The 24466-nt window shown below is 34.9% G+C and overlaps 1 protein-coding gene across 2 annotated transcripts in view; it reads right to left on the bottom strand.

Annotated features, from left to right (window-relative positions):
• The window catches only part of CCDC148 (coiled-coil domain containing 148), a 323980-nt gene that overhangs the window by 159664 nt on the left and 139850 nt on the right, over positions 1-24466 (bottom strand). For both annotated transcript variants that reach the window (XM_074215932.1, XM_074215933.1), the window contains one exon: positions 1680-1818. In XM_074215932.1, coding sequence (XP_074072033.1) covers positions 1680-1818 — 139 coding nt within the window. The remainder of the gene's footprint in view (positions 1-1679; positions 1819-24466) is intronic.

Genomic DNA, 24466 nt, shown 5'->3' with positions numbered 1-24466 from the left:
GGAACAGAAATGGATAGCATTGGGAAATGACTGTGATGTTTATATTAAAAAGCACCAATAAAAATGAAAAGAAAAATCACAACCTTTGTATCAAGACAAATATTATCATTTTTAAAAATTTAGTCAGTTTTATATTATATCAGAATTATAGCACTTCTCAGAACAGTTCTGCACTTTACAAATAAAAACAGGAGACTTGAGACAATCATTCATAACATTTTCAATAAACAAGATAATCTCAGTTTTGTAGTTCTTTACCTGAAAACTTCAGGTAAGAGCAGATTTTATCTTAAAATATCTAATTAATCAGGTCAATTCTTCCCTTCTTTGAAAAGTTAGTGTAGCCTGAGGTTTTCAATTATCTGTTTAATACATGCATAAGGTGTAAAAATAGATGAGCAAACAGGGAACAGAAAAGTGGACTGGAAACAAATATTTCATTTCTTGGTGGCTAAGTATACAATGAACAGATTGTATTTCATTTTAGAAAAGGTATTCTGATATGAATTAATATTTTTAATTCTGACAACTAAAATTCAATGATTCTCTTAATTTGTTAGCTTGGTCCACAAAACCTCAAATAGACATATTTAGCATCTGCCAAACATTTTGAAATGAAGCAGACATGATTCTTAAAGGAATGATATGGCACTTAAGACTTAAATAGAATTCATAGTTAATATTAGGTAAGCACAATGAACTAATAAGTATGAATTAATCTGTTGGGAAAAAGAAGTCACACAAAAACAATTAGAAAGGTATAAAATTAGAAAATAAATAAAATAATTTAATTTTCTAAGAAATCAAGTATTTATTAACTCCTTTCTATTAATGCATCTCTAATAGTTTTCCTTATAGATAACCTTTATTGGAAATCCAAACCTTGATAAACAATGTTTTCATTCAACTCATTTATGAACTAAGTTCTATACCCAAAGCAGTGCTGGAGAATGACAGAAACAAACTTAAATTATACGTGGTCCCTGAATTCAAGGAGCTTATAATATTCTAAGATGAAGTAATAAAAGAGAGAGTCACAGGAAGACAGAAACAAAGAAAGACAAACAGTGAGAGAAGCACAGAGGCAGAGGCAGAGGCAGATACAGAGACAGGAGAGAGACAAAGAGAGAGACTACAGTGAGATAGATGGATAAAATAGATAATTAAAATAACATCAGTATATTTGACCATTTTTACTTCATATTTCAGAACATGTAGCATGATAAACTTGAACACTTTTTTTCAGAAACCTAGCTTAAAAGATAAAAAAGGATAAAGTATACATTTAGTTACTGTTACTAAGTATAAGAAAACCCCATTAAACAAGGCTAATAATAACAAAGAATTCATCTATAAAGTTGTAACAACTATTGCAGAAGCTTGTTCTGTTCATGAAAGGAGATACTTTGAATTTATCATTGCTGGGATTATTCTCTAGCTAAACTAAAAAAATGTAATCCTTTACAAACAATAATCCTTTTAAGGATCTAATAATGTATCAAAAATGGGAATGATAATGAGGATTAGGTAAGACTGTACAATGGTGGACTTATTTTTAATATTTACTTTTATATTATATGAACTAAATTATTTTTGAAACGTCACTTCAACAAGACTTTTGTGCTGAATATATTTTTTTTCTAATAAATAAACTTCTAAGCACTCAAAATGACACTCACCAGATCATGCCTAGATTTGTGAGGTAAATACTTCTGTAACATATCCAAATACAAAGCTCTTCTTCCATGAATATCTTTTGGATATTGCTCTACAATTGTCTGGTAAATCCACTGATCTTCTTCATTCAACTCAAAGTTCCTAAAGACAATAAAAATGTCAAAGCACATTATTTTAACAAGACTGGAACAAGAGGGATGTGGACAAAGTACTTAGAAATTTTGAGAATTTTCATACAATTCCCAATGGATAATAAAAAAAACCAATTAAGCATTATTCATTAAATTTGTTTGTAATATAGCAAAAAATCTAAATTCTAATAAAAATGAAGATGTTTCAGTCCCAACTTTGATCATGACCTGAGTTTCAACTACTAAAGAAAATAAAATTGAGCAAAAAATTAAAAAATTACATTCTAACAACCTGAGAATTTAAAGAAAACGGAAAATTACCTACAAAAATACAAAATTTTCAAGCAACAAAACAGAAATATGAATCTTTAGAAATTCAATCTCAGCATGCAGGAAAACAAGCACTTTAATTCACTACTAGTAGAACTATGAATTGGTCCAACCATTCTGGAAAGGAATAAGAAAATATATTCAGAAAATTATTAAACTGTGCACATTCTCTGGCACAGTTAATACCACTGGTAGGCCTATATTCCTAAGAAATAAAATAAAGAGGAAAAAATTCAACAAAAAAACAACAAAAGTATTTATAGTAATTTTTGGAGTGACAAAGAACTGGAAATTAAGGTGATCTTCTTCAATTGGGGAAATGACAATAAAATGCTTTATGAGAATATAATGGAGCATCATTGTACCATAAGAAATGGTGAAAAAGATGGTTTCAGGGATAGCTGAGAATACATTTATGAACTGTTGTAAAGAGAAATAAGCAGAACATGGAGAACAAATTATCCAATAAAAATATCAGTATTTTAAAGATAAATCAGCTTTGAAAGATTTATAAATTCTGATCAATATAATGGCCCATCATAATTCCAAGAGATCAATTACCACATTCATTTTAAAAAATTTGAGTGCCAAATTCTATCCCTTCCTCCCTCCCCACCCCACCCCATTGAAAGGCAAGCATAAATTATTTTTAAAATTGAAATTGTGAACTCACAAAGTAAGCTTTTTCTTTCTTTCCTACATTAAGTGACTTTTAAAAATATTAATTAAATCAATATTGTACCAAACACAGATATGAAAGGTATTAGACTACTTATGACTAAACTGGTGAGAAAAAGGTGATCCTTTTTTTGAGTTTGGTTTTTTGCAACACAATGGGGTTAAGTGACTTACCCAAGGTCACATAGCTAGGTAATTATTAAATGTCTGAGGCCACATTTGAACTCGGGTTCGCTTGACTCCAGGACCTATGCTCTATCCAAAAGTAGATACTATCTTAATGATAGTAAGTGTTAGATTATATAGTCAGATGGTATGGACAATGGGCAATTAGACTGTCCTCCATTTTAAATTATACCATTAAAATTGAGCCTAAAATTAGATATTTTTCTACTTGACCTCGAATAGTTGGGAAGATATTGGCAGTAAGATGGATAATCAATTTAACTTCTAAGGAAAAAATTTCTATATATCTTCCTTGATCTCATTAACTCAGAAATAACAACCACACAGGAAGTTCTTTTTATGGTACTCCCAAGTATTGGTCTGTTTAGATGATGATGAAACTGAAAATTTTTTTATAATCATGAAATATTAGAACTGGGGGGGGCAGTTCTTCCCTCCAAATTTTATTGGGGAGTAGAATGGGGGAAGGTATATGAGGCCTGAAGTAATTAACCGATTTAAGGAAGTATATTTGATTTCATTGTTATCACTGAGATTTGATGGAATAAAACTCATGTATGGATTGTGCCTCTGGATCAATATACCTAACTGAAAAGAAACAAGATAGTAAAAAGAGGTGAGGAGAGAGCAATGGAACATATTTAAAAGGAAATATATTGGAAATCCATGAACAAGTTGGGGGAATCCTCGCAGAAAATACATTGGTTAAAAATAAATGGAGGAAGATAGAAAAGTAAATTTCCTTTTTTTGGGGGCGGGGGGCAAGGCAGTGGGATTAAGTGACTTGCCCAAGGTCACACATTTGAAATCAGGTCCTCCTGACTCCAGGGCTGGAGTTCCATCCACAGTGCCTCCTAGCTGACCTAGTTTCTTATCAGAGAATACTAACAACCACCTGGACAAATAAAGAAGAAATTCAGGAAATAGATCACATGCCTGGAATAGAGGTACGATATAGTAACTAAAGCAAAAAAGACCCTTTGAAAGAAAAATAGGAAGGAGACAGCCTGTACCAGGTTAAGTCAAGGGACTTTCATGATCTCTTTTTATACCCAGTGGATACAGGCCAGCCCTCAGCCACCAAGGCACAGGGAAACCCAAGAGACTTGGGAGTAATAGTGCCTCCAGGCCCAATAGTCCTGCCCTCTGAGCTCATTATTCATACAGCAACCATTGTGGAAATGAGACCTGGAAACACCCTTTATCCCTGTTTCATTTTTTAGTATTATCACTAGACTAGTATAACTGGACAGATATACTAGTGCTATAGAAAAAGGTTGAAACTTTAGCAAAGCAGCTGAAAAACATTGAAAAAGACATAGATTATATTCAGTGATAGAATTGTATAAATTTAGAATTGGTTGAATGGTTGAACTCAGATTGGTCCCAGACTGGTCATTTGGAATACTGTAGTTTAAAAATGAAACTGAAATCTTGAAGACAAAGAAGAAAACAACCAGGATGCTAAAGATTCTTGAGAAATGAAAATTTAAACAATTCTGGGTTACTACCTTATACCTATTAGATTGACTAATAAGACAAAAAAGAAAAACAGCAAATGTTGGAGGAATTGTAAGGAAAATGAGACACTGATGCACTATCGATGGAGTTGGGAGCTGATTAACCATTCTTTAGAGAAATTGGAACTATGCCCAAAGTACTATAATACTATGCCTACTATCTGACCTAGCTAGGTCACTACTAGATCTGTATTCCAAAAGATGTGAATAACAAAAAAAGAAAAGGAACATTATTATAAGATAATAGCCAGCTCTTTTCTGGTGGCAAGGAATTGGAAATAAGAGGGGAAGTTCATCTGTTGGAGAATCACTGAACAAATTCTGATATTTGATTTTGATGAAATGTCCTCAGAAAAATCTAGAAAGATTTACATGAATTGAAGTGAAATGTACTGTAATAAAGTAATAGCAGTATTAGCTTTTCTCAGCAATACTACAACCCAAGACAACTCTGAAGGGCTTATGATAAAAAAAAATGCTATACATCCTCAGAGAAAGAGCTGAATGCTGATGGAAATAATTTTTTTAACTTTATTTTTCTTGAGGCTTCTTTTTGGGGGGTCTATGTTTTCCTTCATAACATTACTATTACAGAAATAATTTTTATTTATTTATTTTATTTTTTTAACTTATTTTGAATTTTATAATTTTCCCCCTAATTGTGATTCCCTCCCCCCCACCCCCCACAGAAGGCAGTCTGTTAGTCTTTACACTGTTTCCATGGTATACACTGATCTAAGTTGAATGAGATAAGAGAGAAATCATATCCTTAAGGAAAAAATAAAGTATAAGAGACAGCAAAATTACATGATAAGATAACAGTTTTTTATTTAAAGGTAACAGTCTTTGGTCTTTGTTCAAACTCCACAATTCTTTCTTTGGCTATAGATGGTATTCTCCATAGCCTATATTCCAAAATTGTGCCTGATTGTTGCACTGATGGAATGAGCAAGTCCATTGAGGTTGATCATCAACCCCATGTTGGGTGGCAAGGAACTGGAAATAAGAGGGGAAGTTCATCTGTTGGGGAATCACTGAACAAATTCTGATATGTGATTTTGATAAAAATGTTGTTCTGCTATGAGAAAGGATAAACAGGTGTTCTCAGAAAAACCTAGAAAGATTTACATGAGTTAAAGTGAAATGTACTGTGAAATATACTACAGAAAAAAATGTTCTTCTGGTTCAGCTCATCCCTCTCAGCATCAGATCATGCAAATCCTTCCAGGCTTCCCTGAATTCCCATCCCTTCATAATAGAGCAATAGTGTTCCATCACATACATATACCACAGTTTATTAAGCCATTCCCCAATTGATGGGCATTCACTCAATTTCCAATTCTTTGCCACCACAAACAGGGCTGCTATGAATATTTTTGCACAAGTGATATTTTTACCCTTTTACATATGTCCTTTGGAGTTAATTCGAGTATTTATAATGTCTTATTCGCTCAAAGTTGTTCTTAAAACAATATTGCTATTATTGTACAAAATGTTCTCATGTTTCTATTATTTCACTCTTCATTATGTCATTCAAATTTATCTATTCTTCTAAATAAGTTCATCATGTCTAAAATCACAGTAGTATCCCATCACTATCATACACCACAAATCATTCGGCCATTCTCCAATTTACTAGCATCCCTACAATTTCCATTTATTTGCCATCACAATGAAAGCTATTATAAATGTTTTGAAACATAGAAATTCTTTTACTTTTTCCCCATCTTTGGAGATAGAACTAGAACTGGTATTGCTGGGTCAAAGAGTATAGGCAACTTAATAACTCTTTGGGTATAATTCCAAATTGCTCTCCAAAATGGTCATATCATTTCACAGTTCTACCAACAGTGAATTTGTGTGCCAATTTTTCTACATCCCCTCCCACATTTCTTGCTTTTCCTTTTTAATTATTTTAGCTGGGCTGATAGGCATAAAATGATAATTCAAGTATGCTTTAATTTGCATTCTCTAATCAATAATGCTTTAGTGCATTTTTCAGATGACTGGAAATTGTTTGGATTTCTTCATCTGAAAACTGCCTGTTCATATTCTTTGACCATTTATCAATAGGAGAATTGTATTCTTATAGATCAAACAGAATTCTTTATATATTTAAGATATGAGACCTTTGTCTGAAAATTTGTTTGAGAATTTCTTGGCTTTGATAACTACTGTCTTATAATATAGTTTAAGATCTGGTACTGTTAAACCTTCCTTTATTTTTTAAGTTACTTTCTTTGATATTCTTGACTTTTTGTTATTCCAAATAAATTTTGTTATTTTTTCAATTTTAATAAAATGATTTTGGTAATTAAATTGGAATGGCATTGAATATATAAATTTACTTAAGTGAAATTGCCATTTTTATTAAATTGACCCGGCATACCCATGAACAATTATAATTTCTCCAATTGTTTAAATGATTTTATTTGTATAAAAAACTTTTTATAATTTTAATATATAGGGGTTTTTTTTTTCTAGTTTTGCCTACAGTCACATAGCTAGGTGTGTCTGAGGCCAGATTTGATTTAGGTCCTCCTGACTCCAGGGCTGGTGCTCTATCCACTGTACCACCTAGCCAACCCCAATTCTAGAATTTTCAACAAGTCCTTCAGGGTATCTCAGCATCACTTCTTCTGACCCACCCTGTGAGTATTTGCCCTGTGTGAGTTCTCATTAAAACACTTATTTTGACAACCATAAGTCTGACATTCTAACATGTCCAGCCCCTCATAGTTGCATTCTCTGAGTATCTGGTATCTTCTCCTGCCAGATGATCTTCAGAATCTTCCTAAGACAATTTAAATGGAAGCAATTCAGTTTCCTGACATGGCACTGGTAGACTCTATGCCAGGTTTCACAGGCATATATAAATGATGTCAGCACAATGGCTCTGTAGACTTTCAGTTTGTTAGTCAGTCTAATATGTTTTCTCTCCCATACTTTCTTTGGGAGTCTCCCAAATACAGAGCTAGCTCTGACAATGCAAGCATCAACCTCATTGTCAATCTGTACCTCCTTAAAAGGACACTGCCAAGGTAAGTGAACTTGTCCACAGTACTCAAAACTTCTCCATTTGCTGTAATCAATGGTCCCACATATGGATGATGTAGAGTTGGCTGATGGAGTACCTGTGTTTTCTTGTTATTTTTAGACCAAAATTAGCACAACAAAAAGTCGATCCATACTTTGCTGCATCTCAGCTTCAGAGTGCATTGAGTGCACAATCATTTGCAAACAGAAGATCATGCAGCAACACTCCCTCTACTTTGATCTTGACTGATAACCTTTTTAGGTTAAAGAATTTGCCATCAGTGTGATAGTTAGCCTTGAGGCCATGTTCATCCTCAGTGAAGGCATTTGATAACATGTATGAAAACATCAAGCTAAAAAGTACGGGAGCAAGGACACATCCTTGTTTTACTCCATTAGTGATTAGGAAATATTGAGAGCATTGTCCACTATCCAGAACCCTACATGCATAACATCATGGAACTTCTGCAGGCAACCAAATTTTGACATTTTCCATAAACCCTCTCAACTGATGATATCAAAGGCTTTGACCAGACCTACAGACCTCTGTTCTGTTACTGACATTTTTCCTGGCATTGCTGGTCAGAAAACACCATAATGATTGTTCCTCTACCTTTTATGAAGCCACATTGGCTCTCAGGAAGGTGACCAACTTCCAGGTGAAGGATCAACCTATTGGGAAGGATTCTAGTTAGGAATCTTAACAGAAATAACTAAAAGAGAAATACCCCTGTGATTGACACAAGACAATCTATTCCCTTTATTTTTATAGAGATGGACTATGGAGACATCCTTGAATTCTTGGGGGATAACCTCTTCATCCCATATAACCTGGAAAATTTCAGTCAGTTTTTGGTTGAGCAATGGATCCCTTAGAATCAGCACCAGGCTTTTGTCACTTGAAAGGAGCCTAATAGCATTCAAAATCTCTTCCTCAGTTGGAACTTCAGCTAGGGACTGACTTAAACTTGAGCTAAACAGCCAATGACTTCTGTATTGATTGATGATAATCATTAAGAACACTATGGAAGTATTGAGATTACCTCTTGAGGATCATGTCCCTATCATTAATCAATGAGTTAATCATTCAGCACTAAGTAGTTGAGATGCACCATATGTCTTTGGCCCATAAACAGCCTTCAGGTCTTCATAAAAGCATTTTGATTTGTTTCTGTATGAATAAAATTGAATTTCACCTGCCTTCTTATTGAATCAAGAGTCCTGCATCTTTCTAAACTTCACTTGGATTTACTTTTGATGAAATTAAATGCTGCCTTTTTTAGAAATGGATGAATTATCATGCTGGTAAACCCTGTGGAGTTGTCATTTTTCATTTATCAACTTCTGTATTACACCATCATTTTTATCAAACCAGTCTTGGTGTTTGCCAGTGTTCTGGCCAAGATGAGCAAATGCAATGCTATAACCAGATCTCTGAAAGCTGCCCACTCTTTTTCTGCCCCACTGTTGTCAACTGTGTTATCTAAGTTTTCCCTCCAAGTTAGCAACAAACTGTTCTTGCTCAGAGAGACACTAATATCTTGACATTAATTCATCTAGTATTCGATTACACCCTGGGCCACTGCTTTGGTTGACTATGAATATTTAGTTTAGAAAGGATGAGTCTGTGATCAGTCAAGCATTCTGCCTTCATCACTATTACATCCTGTCTGTCTTTTCTCCTTGCAATCACATGGTCTAATAGATGCCAATGTTTGCTATGAGAGTGCATCCAGGAAGTTTTACAGCATTTAAGTAAATAGTTTGTGATGAGAAGGTTATGAGATACACAAGTCTTCAGTAGAAGGTGACCATTGCTGTTGCTGTTTCCAACTCCATTCCTCCCAAGGATTCCCTACCATGTCTGGTAATCTGAGTCTATTCTAACATTAAAGTCACCCAGAATTATAAGCTCATCCTCTTTTGGTACACTGATGAAGAGAGTCTTCATAAAATTTATCTTTACCTTCATCAGTGTTTGTCATGGTAGGAGTATAGATACTGATGATGGTGGTATGACATTTTCCTGGAAGTGGCAATCTCATTGTCTTGAGCCTGTCATTCACTCCTCTTGGTAGGTATTCAAGAATATTGACTAGATTAGTTTTGATTGCAAAATACCTTCATGGTGTTTCATTGCAAGTGCTCCAGAAAAATGTTTATCCAGATCCAACTTCAGTAAGCTGGGATTCATTTTCTAGCCTTGTTTCACTCAGGGTTGCCATTTGGATACCATACCTGCTGAGTTCTCTTGAAACAAGAGCTGCTCATCTTTCAAGTCTATTGGATCTTGTGCTGTTTATGAGTGTGCTCATGTTCTATGCAGTGGAATCTTCTTTGAAGTTTTTGTAGATTTTATTGTGTCTCAACTTCACTGTAGGATTCCCCCCCACCCCCACCCGCTCCCCCATTGCAGTAATCAGGTCAGAGTTGGGTGAGCAGACAATTTTTAGGGCACCTTTCTGTGGAGAAACAATCCTATGGCCCTGGGCTGCCTGTGTGCAGGGTTGTGAGGGGAGGGTACTTAGTTTCTTTGAGGCAATCCTGCTTAACAATCAATCAATCAATCTATGATTATACCTTGATAATATTTTGAGCTTATCAAGAAATCAATTAATCAAGCTGTGATTGATGATCCCTATTAATAGTACTTGATAAATAAGTAACACCAGGTAAAGAAGCACACCGATTTATAATTTTAGTAGGAAAGAATGGAGGGTATGAACACTGAGTAAATTCTATTCAATAGATTTGGCCCAGAGAGGGAATAAGATACATTCCCACTTGAGTTTAAAAATCTATCCTACTCTACAGGGAAGGGGTGAGAGGGATGGGGGAAGGGAAAAATAAAGAAAGAAGTAATTGAGAAAAGGGAAAATGAAAATAAACTGAAAGTTAAATTTTAAAAGAAAAGTTAAAGGGGAAAGGAAGTAAAACCTTGATGAGTAGGAATAAGAATAAAGGAAAGAGAAAATATAAATGGGGAAAGATAGCATAGAGAGAAACATAGAACTAGTAATGTTAACTGTAAATGTGAATGTGATGAATGGTCCCATAGAAAGGAAGTGAATAGCCGAACAAATTAAAAACCAGAATACTATAATTATGTAGTTTTCAAGAAATACATTTGAAGAAAAGGAATATACACAGGGTAAAGGTAAAGGGATGGAGCAAAATATACTGTAGACAATATTAAACACTTGAGACTCTATCTCCCAACACAAATCCAGAAACTGTATGAATACAATTTTAAAGTACTTCCCATCCAAACTAAGTCAGATTGAAATATTTGGGAAAATGTCAATTGCTCTTGGTTAGGTCAAGCTAATATAATAAAAATGACAATTCTATCCAAATTAAATTAATGATTCAGTGCCATATCCATCAAACTACCAAATAATTATTTTACTGAGCTAGAAAAAATAGTAACAAAATTTATCTGGAGCAAAAAAAGGTCAATAATAGGAAGGGAACTGATGAAAAAATTGTAAAGGAAGGTGACCTAGCTCTACCAGATCTAAAACTGTACTATAAAACAGGAGTCATCAAAATTATCTGGTACTGGTTAAGAAATGGAGTAAGAACACTGGCCCTGGAGTCCGGAGTACCTGGATTCAAATCTGGCCTCAGACATTTAATAATTACCTAGCTGTGTGGCCTTGAGCAAGCCACTTAAATCCATTTACCTTGCAAAAAAGCTAAAAAACAAACAAACAAAAAGAAATAGAGTAATGGCAGACTGGCCAATATGACCAGAAAGGACAATGATCAATGTTGGAAGAGATGTGGGAAATCTGGGACACTAATGCATTATTGGTGGAGCTATGAACTCATCCAGTTTTTCTGGAGAGCAATTTGGAATTACACCCAAAGGGCAATAAAAGTGTGCATACCCTTTGATCCAGCAATACCACTACTAGGTCTATACCCTAAAGGGATCATGAAAAAGGGCAAAATCATCACTTGTACAAAAGTATTCATACCAGCCCTGTTTGTGGTGGCAAAGAATTAGAAATTCAGTGAATGTTCATCAATTGGAGAATGGCTGAACAAACTGTGGTATTTGTATGTTATGGAACACTATTTTTCTATTAGAAACCAGAAGGGATGGGAATTCAGAGAAGCCTGGAGGATTTGCATGAACTGATGCTGAGTGATATGAACAGAACCAGAAGAACATTGTACACCCTAACAGCAACATGGGGATGATGAGCGAAATTTGCTCATTTCATCAGTGCAACAATCAGGGACAATATTTAGGTATCTGTGACAGAGAATACCATCTGTACCCAAAGAAAGAATTGTGGAGTTTAAACAAAGTCCAAAGACTATTACCTTTAGTTTTTTTTTTTAAAAAGGTATCTTATTATATAATTTTGCTATCATATTTTATTTTTTCCTTAAGGATATGATTTTTCTCTCAACATTTTCAATTTTGATCAATGTATAGCATGGAAACAATGTAAAGACTATCAGACTGCCTTCTGTGGGGAGGGGTGGAGGGAGGGAAGCAAGATTGGGGGAAAAAAACTGTAAAATTCAAAAAAAACAATAAAAAAGAAATAGAGTAATGGTTTAATGGATTAAGATAGGTTCAAAACAAACAGTAGTAAATGACTACAGTAATATACTGTTTGACAAGCCTAAAGACAATAGTTTCTGGGATAAGAACTCACTATTTGAGAAAAATTGTTGGGAAAACTGGAAAATAATATGGCAAAAACTAGGCATTACTCCCTATACCAAAATAAGGTCAAAATGGGTACAGGATTTAGACATAAAGGGCAACACTATAGATAAATTAATTGACCAAGAAATATTCTATCTATTGGATCTATGGAAAGGGGATAAATTTATGAACAAATAAGAAATAGAGTACAATATAAATTGCAAAATGGATGATTTTTACTTTATTAAATTAAAAATTTTTGCACCAATAAAATCAATGCTGCCAAAATTAGAAGGAAAGCAGAAAACTGGGAAACAATCTTCACAACTAGGAGTTCTGATAAAAGTCTCATTTCTACAATATATAGAGAACTGCATCAAATTGCAAGTCATTCCCCAATTGATAAATGTTCAAAGGATATGAACAGACAATTTTCAATGAATAAATTAAATCTCTATATAAAATCACATGAAAAATGTTCCAAATCATTATTGATTAGAGAAATGCAAATTAAAACAACTCAGAGGTATCACCTCACACCTATCAGATTGGTTAAGATGAGAAAAAAGAAAAATGATCAATGTTGGTGAGGTTGTGGTTGGATTGGGACATTAATGCATTGCTGATGGAGTTGTGAACTGATCCAACCATTCTGGAGAGCAATATGGAACTATGCCCAAAGAACAATTCATTCAGCAATTTCTCTGTTCATTCCTTTTGACCCAGCAATTCCAATTCTAGGCCTATATCTAGAAGAAATCATAAAAAAATGGGAAAAGTCCCACATGTTCCAAAATATTCATAGCAGCTTTTTTTGTAGTGGCAAAGAATTGGAAATTGAAGGGATGCCCATCAGTTGGGAAGAGTTAAACAAGTTATGAAACATGAATATTATGGAAAATGATTGTTCTATAAGAAACCATAAATGGTTGAACTCTAGGGAAGCATGGAATGAATAACAGTATCTGAAGGGAGCAGAACCAAGAGAACAATGTAAACATTAACAACAACATTGTGAGATGATCAACCCTGATGGATGCAGCTGCTCTCAGCAGTTCAGAGAGTTAAGGCTAGGACAAACCTGTTAGATCAGCTGTGGACAATGCTATCCCCAGTCAGAGAAAGAAAAACAAAACAAAACAAAAATCCTTCAAAATCTGATGAATACTATATTCACTTAAAAAATATCTCATGCATTTCTTTCTCTTAATCCTAATTCCTCCAAACCAAAAATGACTTCTATAAACATTTTTAACACAAGTGTGTATGTATGTATGTACCATATCAACCTGACCACTGCTGAGGGGAAGGGGGTAGGAAGGGAGGGTGGAAGGAAATTTTATAACTTAAAAATATACATAGGCATATGAGTGAAGGTTGAAAAACTTTCATAACATGTATTTGGAAAAATAAAATATCAATAAAAACCAAAAATATCATAACATCTGCAAAAAAGAGATATCCCCATTCTGGTTCCATTTCTTTTTTTTCTCTTATTGCTATTGCTAGGTTTTCCAATATATTATTTAATAATTTTGGTAACAATGAGCAACCTTATTTCACATCTGATCTTATTTGCTTCTCACTTATCTCCATTACAAATAATGTTTGCTGATGATTTTAGATAAAAACTTCTTATCAATTTAAGGAAAAATACTTTGATACCTATACCTTCCAAGTGTTTTTTAATATAAATGAATGTTATACTTTATAAAATGTTTTTCCTGCATTTGTTGATATAATCACATGATTTTAAATCATTATTATTATTGATATAATTGATATGATTAATAGTTTTAATAATTTTCCTTATGTTAAACAATACAAGCATTACTGGCAGAAATCCCCCATAATGTATAATCTTTATAATACATTGTTGCAATCTTTTAGTTAGTATTTTATTTAGGATTTTTTGCATTTATATTCATTAATGACATAGGTCTATAGCTATCTTTCTTTGCTTTTACTCTTGTTAGCTTAGGTATCAGTATCATATTAGTTTTATAAAAGGAATTTGGTAGGATTCCCTTCTTTGAGTATTGTTCCAAATATCATTTAATATTGGAATTAGTTGATCTTTAAATGTTTGATAAAATTCACTTGTAAATACAAATGGTTCTGGTGCTTTTTTCTTTTCTTTTTTTTTATTCTTATTCTATACAAATGTTTTTTTACATTAATAAAATATTCTTGTTTAAGAGTAAACAAAATACCCCTCCCCATAAATATAGACTTGCTTGAGCGATAAAGCAGAGAGAAAAAAAATTAAAATTAAAAAAATAGTAATAATTGTAGGTATGGCCAGGTGGTGCAATGGACGAAGTACGAGCCCTGGAGCCACGAGCACCTGAGCCCACATCCAGCCCCGTAGACCCAACAATCACCTAGTCGTGTGACATACAAGCCACCTGATCCCCACTGCACTGCAAAAACCAAAATGAAGGAAAAAAAAGACCCAAAATAAAATAAAGTAGTAATAATAGTAGGGGTGGCTGGGTGGCGGACACAGCATTGGCTCTTGTGCCAGGAGTACCCGGGTCCAAATCCGGCCTCAGACAACCAATGTGTCTCCAGGCAGGGCACCCAGCCCCATTTGCCCTGCACCCTCCCCCCAAATAATAATAATAATAATAAATGTGCTTCAGTCTTTGTTCCAACACCAACAACTCTGTCATGGCTGGATCACATTCTTTATGGTAAGTCCATTGCAAAAGTTACTTCCATATTTTTCCAACGTTGCCATTGCTGATCACAACTCCCTCCTTCCTTATTTCTTCACTACTATGTACTATATTTTCTCTCCTTTCACTCTGACTCTGCTTTAGGGTAGCTGAGTGGCACAGCAGACAGATCCCTGGTCCTGAGGCCAAGAAGCCCTGAGCCCCCCTACCACCCCTTAGGCCCAGCATCCACCTGGCCCTATGGTCCTGGACAAGCCATCCAATCCCAGCCCCTTGCAAGAAGTAAAAGAAGAAAATGTGTTATATCTGACCACTCTCCCGCCATGGTCCATCCTCCCCTCCTTTATTCACATCCCCACCCCATGCCCCTGCTCCCCCCTCCTTCTTACTCCAGATGTTTATACCCTATTGAGTATATATGCTGTTTCCTCTCCTAGCCATCTCTGATGAGAGCAAAGGTTCATTCCCCCTTGCCTTCCCCCTTCCATACCATTGCAATAGCTCATCATAATAAAGAAAAATCTTATTATATGAAATATCTTGGCCTATTCCCCCCTCTCCTTTTTCTTTCTCCCATTACATTTCCCTTTTTTTTCTGTTGACTCCATTTTTACACCATATTTTATCTTCAAATTCAGCTTTCTCCTGTGCTTCAACTATAAAAGCTCCCTCTACCTGCTCTATTAACTGAGAAGTTTCATATGGGTATTATCAGTGTCATTTTTCTATGCAGGAATACATGCAGTTCATCATCATTAAGTCCCTCATATTTTCCCCTTCTCCTCCAATTTCTATGCTTCACCTGAGTCCTGTATCTGAAGATCAAACCTTCTGTTCAGCTCTGGCCATTCCAAAAGGAACCTTTGAAATTCCCCTGGTTCATTGAAAGTCCATCTTTTTCCCTGGAAGAGGACATTCAGCCTTGCTGAGTAGTTCATTCTTGGCTGCATTCTAAACTCTTTTGCCTTCTGGTACATTATATTCCAAGCCCTATGAGCTTCCAATGTAGTTGCTGCTAAGTCCTGTGTGATCCTGACCGCAGCTCCACGATATTTGAACTGTGTCCTTCTGGCTGCTTGTAATATTTTCTCTTTGACTTGGGAGTTCTGGAATTTGGCTATAATATTCCTAGCAGTTGGTTTTTTGGGATCTCTTTCTCAGGGGGGTTGTTGCATTCTCTCCATTTCTATTTTGCCCTCTGCTTCTAAAATATCAGGGCAATTTTCCTGTAATAATTCTTTGAAAATGTCAAGGCTCTTTTCCTGATCATGACTTTCAGGTATTCCAATAATTTTTAAATTATCTTTCCTAAGTCTGTTTTCTATATCAGTTGTTTTTTCAATGAGATATTTCACATTTTCTTCTAATTTTTAATTTTTTTTGGTTTTGAATTATTGATTCCTGATTTCTGGTAAATTCATCAATCTCCCTGAATTCTATTCTTTGTCTGAAGGATTTGTTCTCCTCAGAGAGTTTTCTTATCTCTTTTTCCATCTGGACAATTTTGCTTTTTAAAGCACTCTTGTCCTCAATAACTTTTTGAACTGTTTTAGCCATTTGACCTAAGCTGTTTTTTAGCATGCTATTTTCTTCAGCATTTTTTTGGATTTCCTTGTTTTTCCTGCATCTCTCTCATTTCTTTTCCCAGTCTTTCTTCTAACTCCCTCATTTGATTTTCAAAGTCTTTTTTGAGGTCTGTCATAGCCTGTGCCCAATTTCTGTTTTTCTTGGAGTCTTTAGATGCAGGAGTTTGTGCTTCCTCATCTTCAGACTCAGTGTTTTGATCCTTCTTGGGCTCATTTGCAAAATGTTTCTCAATGATGTTCTTCTTATTTCTCTGCTTGCTCATTTTCCCAGCCTGGGCCTGGTTTTGGGGTGCTTCCTGAGCTTTTTGGGACACTCCCACAAGGGTCTCAGTGTGTGAGGCTCTGTCCTCCCTCCTGGTCCGTGAATGACCATATGTGCCCCCCTCTGCCACAGGGCTGAGGTGGGGGGGGCCTGCTGTTCTATGAGGGGCCTAGACTGCAACGAGGTTATGAATGTGTTCAGAGCCCCAGAGTTCTGTTCCAGAGGCAGAGGACAGAGCTCTGCAGTCTGTCTCTCTTCATTCCCCTTCCTCAGCTCAATGGGCTCATGCCCTGGGGGCTCCTGTTTACTGGCTCCGCCTGCTTCTGTTTCCATATCTGGGCTGTGGAAAGACCAAGCTTCTTGCTGTGTGACCTGAGGGCAGAGGTCCCCTGCTGTTTCCCCACTTTGTGCCTGGTGCTCCCTGGGGTGTAGCTCAGGAGACTCCCCTGCTGCTGTAATCTGGGGCTCCCAGTGCCCTGGGGCTGCCTCCGGGAGGCTGAAGTTCTTTTCGCTCTGGCGGGCCACCCCTCTGGCGGGCCACCCCTCCGACCCAGGGGAGCAGAGCCTTTCTGCTCTTTTCCAGGTTACCTTGAGTAGAAGAACTGCCTCGCTGGCTCTCTTTGTGGGTTTGGTCTCTCGAAAGTTTAGTTAGAGTCCTTAGCTTATAAGTTTTATCAGATAGCACCTAAGACTGGATCCTTTCTTGTCGCCATCTTGGCTCCACCCCTCCCACTCCTGGTGCTTTTTTCTTAGGAAGCTCATTTATGACCTGCACTTTTCAACATAAATCATTCAGAATTGTCTTAGATCATTGTATTGTTGAGAATAGCTAAATAATTCATAGTTTTTCACTATGCAATATTGCTATTACTGTATATAGTCTTTTCTTGGTTCTATTCATATCATTTTGCATCCATTCATATAAGTATTTCTAAGTTGAGGGCACACTGTCACTTCTTATAATATATATATATATATATATATATATATATATATATATATATATATATATATATTTACTATAATTTGATCAGCTATTCCTCAATTAATGGACATACTATCAATTTCCAGTCCTTTGCCATCACTAAAAGAACTGCTATGAATATCGTTGTCCATATAGATCCTTTTCCTCTTTGCTTTTTTATCTCTTAGGAATATAGTCTTAGGAGTGATATTGCGTTGTCAAAGGGTATCCATTGTTTTATAGTCATTTGAGCATGGTTCCAAATTGTTCAACAGAATAGTTGAATTGGTATACAACTTCACCAATATAGATCATTAGGATCTCAATTTTTCCACATCCCCTCCAACATTTGTCATGTTCCATTTCTGTCATATTAATCAATCTGACAGATGTTTGCTAGGTGGTCAGAGTTGCTTTAATTTGCATTTCTCTAATCAATAGTGATTTACAGCATTTTTTTAATATGCCCATATTTCTTCATCTGAAAACTGCATGTTCATATTCTTTAGCTACTAATCAATTGGAAAATGGCTTTCATTTGTATAAATTTGACTCATTTATCTATATAATTGAGAAATGAGATTATCAGAAAAACTTGCTAAAAATAATTTTTTTTCAGTTTTGATCATTATTATTCCCCTTGATCTTATTTCCTTTCTTTATCCTACTTTATTTTATCTTTCACCCTATGAGTTCTCAAAAGTGTTTTGCTTCTGACTTTTACCTGCTTCAGTCTGCCCTCACTTCCATCAGACTCCTTTTTCTCTTATTCATTTCCCTTCCTATTTTCCTGTAGGGTAAGATAGATTTCTATACTCAACTGGATGTGCATGTTTTTTCTTCTTTGAGCCAAGTGCAATGAGAATGATGTTCATGGTCCCCCTCTAATATAAAAACTCTTTTATGAGTACTTTATATTAGATAATTTACCCCATTCTGCTTCTTTGTCCTCCCAGTGCATTCCTCTTACTCATTCCTTAAATTTAGCATTTTTTATTTTTAAGATAATAATCCAATTATATTCAGTTTTTACCTGTGCAATCTATAGCTGCCCTAATAATGAGAGAGATTTTAGGGTCACAATATCATTGTCCCATTAGGAATGTAAACAGTTTGACCTTATGATTTCTCTTTCAAGTATACCTTTTTGGGGCGGCTAGGTGGCATATTGGATAGAGCACCACCCCTGGAGTCAGGAGGACCTGAGTTCAAATCCGGCCTCAGACACTTAATAATTACCTAGCTGTGTGGCCTTGGGCAAGCCACTTATACCCATTTGCCTTGCAAAAAAAAACTAAAAAAAAAGAATTCAAGTATACCTTTTTATCCTTCTTTTGAGTCTTATGTTTGAAAGCCAAATTTTCTATTCAGTCCTCTTTTTTCAGTGTATGCCCATTTTTTCCTGAAGGATTACACTCAGTTTTACTGGGTAGGTGATTCTTGGTTGTTAATACTAGCTCTTTTGCCCTTTGGAATGTCATATTCCAAGTCTTCTGATCCTGTAATGTAAAAAAACTGCTAAATCTTGTGTTAGCCTTACTATGACTCTAGGATATTTGATTTTTTTTTCCTGTTGCTAGCAGTATTTTTATCTTGATCTGGGAACTCTGGAATTTGGCTATAATGAAGCTTTCCTTTTGGGATCTCTTTCAGGAGGTGATTGGTAGATTCTTTCGATTTCTATTTTACCTTTTTGGTCCTAGAATATAAGGGTAGTTTTATTTAATAATTTCTTGAAAGATGAAGTTTAGGTTCTTTTTTTGATTGTGGGAGTCCAAGAATTCTTATGTTATCTCACCTGGATTTATTTTCCAATGAGATATTTCACATTTTCTCCAATTTTTTCTATTCTTTTGATTTTGTTTGATTATTTCTTGATTTCTCATAAAGCCATCAGCTTCCATTTGCCCAGTTCTAATTTTCTTTATTAAAGATATTATTTGAGTTTTACAATTTTCCCCCCATCTTACTTCCCTCCAGTTCTAATTTTTAAGGAATGATTTTCTTCAGTGAATTTGTGTACCTCCTTTTCCATTTGGTCACTTCTACTTTTTAGGAAGGTCTCTTCTACAGTGAATTTTTCTACATCTTTTTCCATTTGGCCAATTTTGCTTTTTAAGGCATTCTTCTCTTCTTTGAATTTTTGTCCCTCTTTTGCAATTTGGCTTATTCTTTTTTTTAAGGTGTTATTTTCTTCAATTTTTTTTACCTCCTTTACTAGTATGTTGACTCTTTTTTAATGATTTTCTTGCATCACTCTCATTTCTTTTCCCAATTTTTCCTCTATCTTTATTACTTGATTTTAAAATCCTCCTTGAATTCTTCTTCTTTGAGGTTTTGGATAAAGCAGTTTTGACTTCATTGTCTTCTTCTGAGTGTGTGTTTTGATCTTCTCTGTCACCATAGTAACTTTCAATAGTCTAGATCTTTTTCTGTTCTCTTCTCATTTTCTAGTCTATTTCTTGACTTTTAACACTATGCTAAAGGGAACTCTACATCCAGAGTGGAAGGCACTCTTCCAAACTCCAGGTTTTTTGTGCACCAGTTTTCAGAAATAATTCTGGAGATCCTTAAGTTTTCAGTTCTTCTAAGATGGAATGAGCTAGGGAGAAGTGGGTTTATTACTCTCCTGTAACTGATCTGTAAGTAACCACAAATAATATTTTCTATCCCAGAATTGTGACCAGAGTCCTTCTTCCCCTGCAGCCACAAGTTCTGATGTTCCATACCCTGGGGTTTAAACCTAGAAATTGAAATCTTGGTGCCAGCAAAGGGTTTCCTATAAACTCCTTTTTTTCTAGTAGTCTGACCCAACTTACTGTCTTTGAGCTTAGAAGTCTGGAAATCACCACTGATGCCACTGATTAAGTTACCTCCAAGGCCTATTGCTGCTTTGCTGAGGCTTGAACTACACTAGACTGTGTTCCATTTTCACACTGTCCAACAGACATTTCCTGCTGACCTTCTAAATTGTCTTGTACTGGAAAATCATTTCACCTCATCCTTTTGTAAGCTTTACTGCTCCAGAATTTGTTTTGGGGGCATTTTGGAGAGAGTTCAAATGAGTGTCTGCCTTTTCTTCATTATCTTGGTTCCATCCAAGATGAAACATTGTGCTTGTAGAATCAGGAGCAACAGATATAAGTTGCAAAGATGCAAATTTTGGCTTAATGTCAAGAAAAACTTGTTAATAATTTGAATTGTGTACATATAGAATGGGCTATCTTGAGAGATATAGGGTTGCCCTCATGGGAAGTCTTCAAGCAGAGGCTACATGACCACTTGTTGAGCATGCTATAGTATGGATTCCTTTTGCATGTGGAAATACACTGTATCATGTGAAGAAACAAAAAAATTTTGAGTCCTGACATATGTCTATAGAACTTTAAGGTTTATAAAGTGCTCCCTTCAAAAAGACTTTATAAAATACATTATTTAAGTACTATCCCTATATATCAATAAGGAAAACTAGGGAACTTAGAAATGTCCAAGGTACCTTTACATTCTAAAATTCTATCATTCTATGATTCCCAATGTCACCCAGTTTGGTAAGTCAACTTACCAAAAAGCATAATGCAATGTCAAAGTCAGTATTAAAATCCAAGTCTTGAATTCCAAGTCAATGTTCTTGCTACCCTCCAATGTCATGTTCTGTTTGGTTTGTATTCCAATTTTCACTGTATTAACTGCAAGTTTAATTACATGGGACAAGCAAATCCAAATGCAAAGGAACATCATTTAAATAAAGAGGCTCTATATATATTTAATTCAAGATGGAAATATATTACTTCTTCCTCTATAAAATAATTTGAATGCACCAAAGATCTTTGATTATTACCCCTCCATTATTATTAAAAACACTTTTATAATTGAAGGTAAATTAATACATTCAACAATACAAATGAGAATTTCACTGTCTTTTTTACAAGGTGCCCTAGTTTCTATAAAGTATATCATTTTCCTGGTAAGTAGCAAGATAGTAGGATTCTTTTGGTGACTCAGTAAAAGGAGAAGGTGAAGACTTTTCCCTGAATTGTCACTTGGGATCCTATAATTCTATGGACCAGAAAGGAAGGGCTGAAATGTTTTCTAAAGGAGGAGGAGGAGGATTCTACTCTATGGCATCATAAATTATTAGCATTTCCCCCCCACCCAAAATGCCCAAATATTCAGCTGTAGAAGAAATATATGTGCAAAAGTGCCACTTATTGAAGACACAGAATCTTTTGGTTCTTGTCTGAATCAGCTCTGTATAGACAGACAAGCAAAAACTTCTGAATATACAGAATTAAGACATATCTGAACCTCTGCAGGTTCAGAGCATTCTTCCTGAGAAAAATACTTATTAGAACAAAATTTTACCAACATGTTATGAAAAAGTTTGTTCTCATCTGTGTTAATGTTGATTCATTTTGATGATGGGTCATCCTCTGTCTCAATAGCTAAATGTTCTACTTCCCCAAACAAAATAGACAAAGAAAGATAGAACCGAAGTCTATGTCCTCATTAATGTTTTACAACTGTTTCTATAATCACATAGGTTTAGAGACAGTTTGAATTCACACACTATTTGATTACAAACTGTGAAGGAAAAAATGGCATATTTTAGGCTAAGGACAAGTTTCTTCTTTTAAATTATACCATTCAGTTGTAAATATGTTTGCCCATAAATTTTCAAGAATAACTTAAATCCTTTAGTAAATAGAGAACAACTTTGATATTTACTTCTAAATGCTTTGACAATCTGCCATATTAAACTGAGGTGTAAGATTAGTGCTTTCCCCAAAGAGAAAGCGCAAGTGGCAAATGTCTATAAATTGCTTTTAAAATCAAAGAACATTAAACACCACATATTGCTATAAATAAATGTAACAGCAGGAATAGGAGAACTTTATGTCACTCAGGAATTTTTATATATTACTTGTATATATTAATTAGATGCCATTTTAGTGCCAACATTAAAAAAATTTAAACCCATGAAATAACATAACATTCATTCAACTTCAAAACAAATGTGCTACAAATGGTGATCAAATCCATTTTTGTCTCCCGTGTTGACTTTAGAAGCCCCATAGCCCAACAACTCTTTCCAATGACCACAATTATGCAAATTCTAAGTCATTTTTCCATTACATGGAGAATAAAAACAAAAAGTATATTTAAATATAATGATGCATAAATATGCAATATATTATTACTTTCAGAGTATTTATAGCTTTAAATTGTCTCCAAATCAGCATGCCTAACTCTATAGGAAAGCTTTCACCTCTATCAATGTTAATGGAATATTATATCAGTTCAATTCAACAAATCCATGTTGAGTTCATATAATGTATAAAGCACTTGTGGGAACACAAAGACAAATGAGTCTTGGTCTTGGTTTTCAAAGAATTTTCATTCTAATGGTAAAATAAAACAGGTATGCAAATAACTATAGTACAAAGCAGTGGAAGAATGTGATCTAATAGAAATACATTGGAATTGAGAGCAAAAGATCTTAGAAGAGACATGTAGAAGGAGAGAGCAATGTCATGAAAACCTAGAGAGGAGAGTATACATAGGAGGGAAAGAGGATAAATAATGTCAAATGATGCAAGATCAAAAGGATAAGGACTGAGTAAAGGTCATTAGATCTGATAATGAAGAGGGGACAATTCAATGAGGTTAGAAACCATATTGCAAAATATCCACATGTATGTGAGTGGAGAAAAATGAAGGCAATTAGTACAAATAGCTTTTGCAATCAGTTAGCTAAGAAGGGGAAAAGAGATATAGGAAATGCTTATCAGAGATGAGCAGTGTCAAGTGAGGGTTGTTAAAGAATAAAAGTCATTAGTGTATTTGTAAGCAGAAGGAAAAGAGCCAGTACATAGTCAAAAACTGAAATTTAGATCATAGTTGAAACAATCTGCTGGAGAAGACAGGAAGGTATTGGATCAAAGGCATATATAGAGTGATTGGCCTCAGTGATGAGAATGGCCACATCTTCACCCAAAATAAAAGATATTCCTGATTAAGGTGAGTTGAGAAGGAAGGGAACTTCAGTAAAAGCATTCAGTTTTTTTCAGTGAAGTATGAAGTCAAATATTAAGCTGGGAGATGGAGAGGGAGGTCTATGAGGGAGAAGTTTGGATCAAACATTGTGGATTGTGAGATCTAACCAATCTGTTCAGTTGTTTCAGTCAAATTCAACTCTTCATTGAGGTTTTCTTGGCAAAATACTGAAGAGGTTTGCTATTTCCTCTTCAAAGTAATCAATTAGGGGGGTTTAAAAGACCTGCCTTGCTGCAGAGTTCCAAATTAAAATTAGATAAAACAGATTTGTTATAGACATAAGTTAGCACAGTTTTGTGATTTCTTCAGTTCTATCAAGAAGGAAAGGGGAAAGGTAGAAAATTTCCTTTTCCATTAGCCAAGAATAATACCATAGAGAGTAGCTAAAATGTACAAGGAGTAGCAGGAGAGACCTTAAGTTTTCAACAGATAAAATTATTCTGAACCCATGGCATCAGATATCTATAAATAGATCTACAAAATATAGATAACCAGCAAACTTGAGATTTAAAATAAAAGTCTAATGAGATACTATTGATATAGCACCCAGCACTCCTGGTATTATATGCAGTAGTTCTATTTAGATCAATTCTATTAGACCAATTTGCATAGTTTTTTACTTTGTTAATGCCTATTCACTAGTGATTCACTATTTACAAGGGAAAATATATCTGATATCATAGACATCACCA

The sequence above is a fragment of the Macrotis lagotis genome, chromosome 1, assembly GCF_037893015.1.
Source record: "Macrotis lagotis isolate mMagLag1 chromosome 1, bilby.v1.9.chrom.fasta, whole genome shotgun sequence".
In the NCBI taxonomy this organism is placed as follows: Eukaryota; Metazoa; Chordata; class Mammalia; order Peramelemorphia; family Peramelidae; genus Macrotis; species Macrotis lagotis.
The sequence above is the reverse complement of the archived record's forward strand: the minus strand, read 5'-3'. Positions and strand labels throughout refer to the sequence as shown.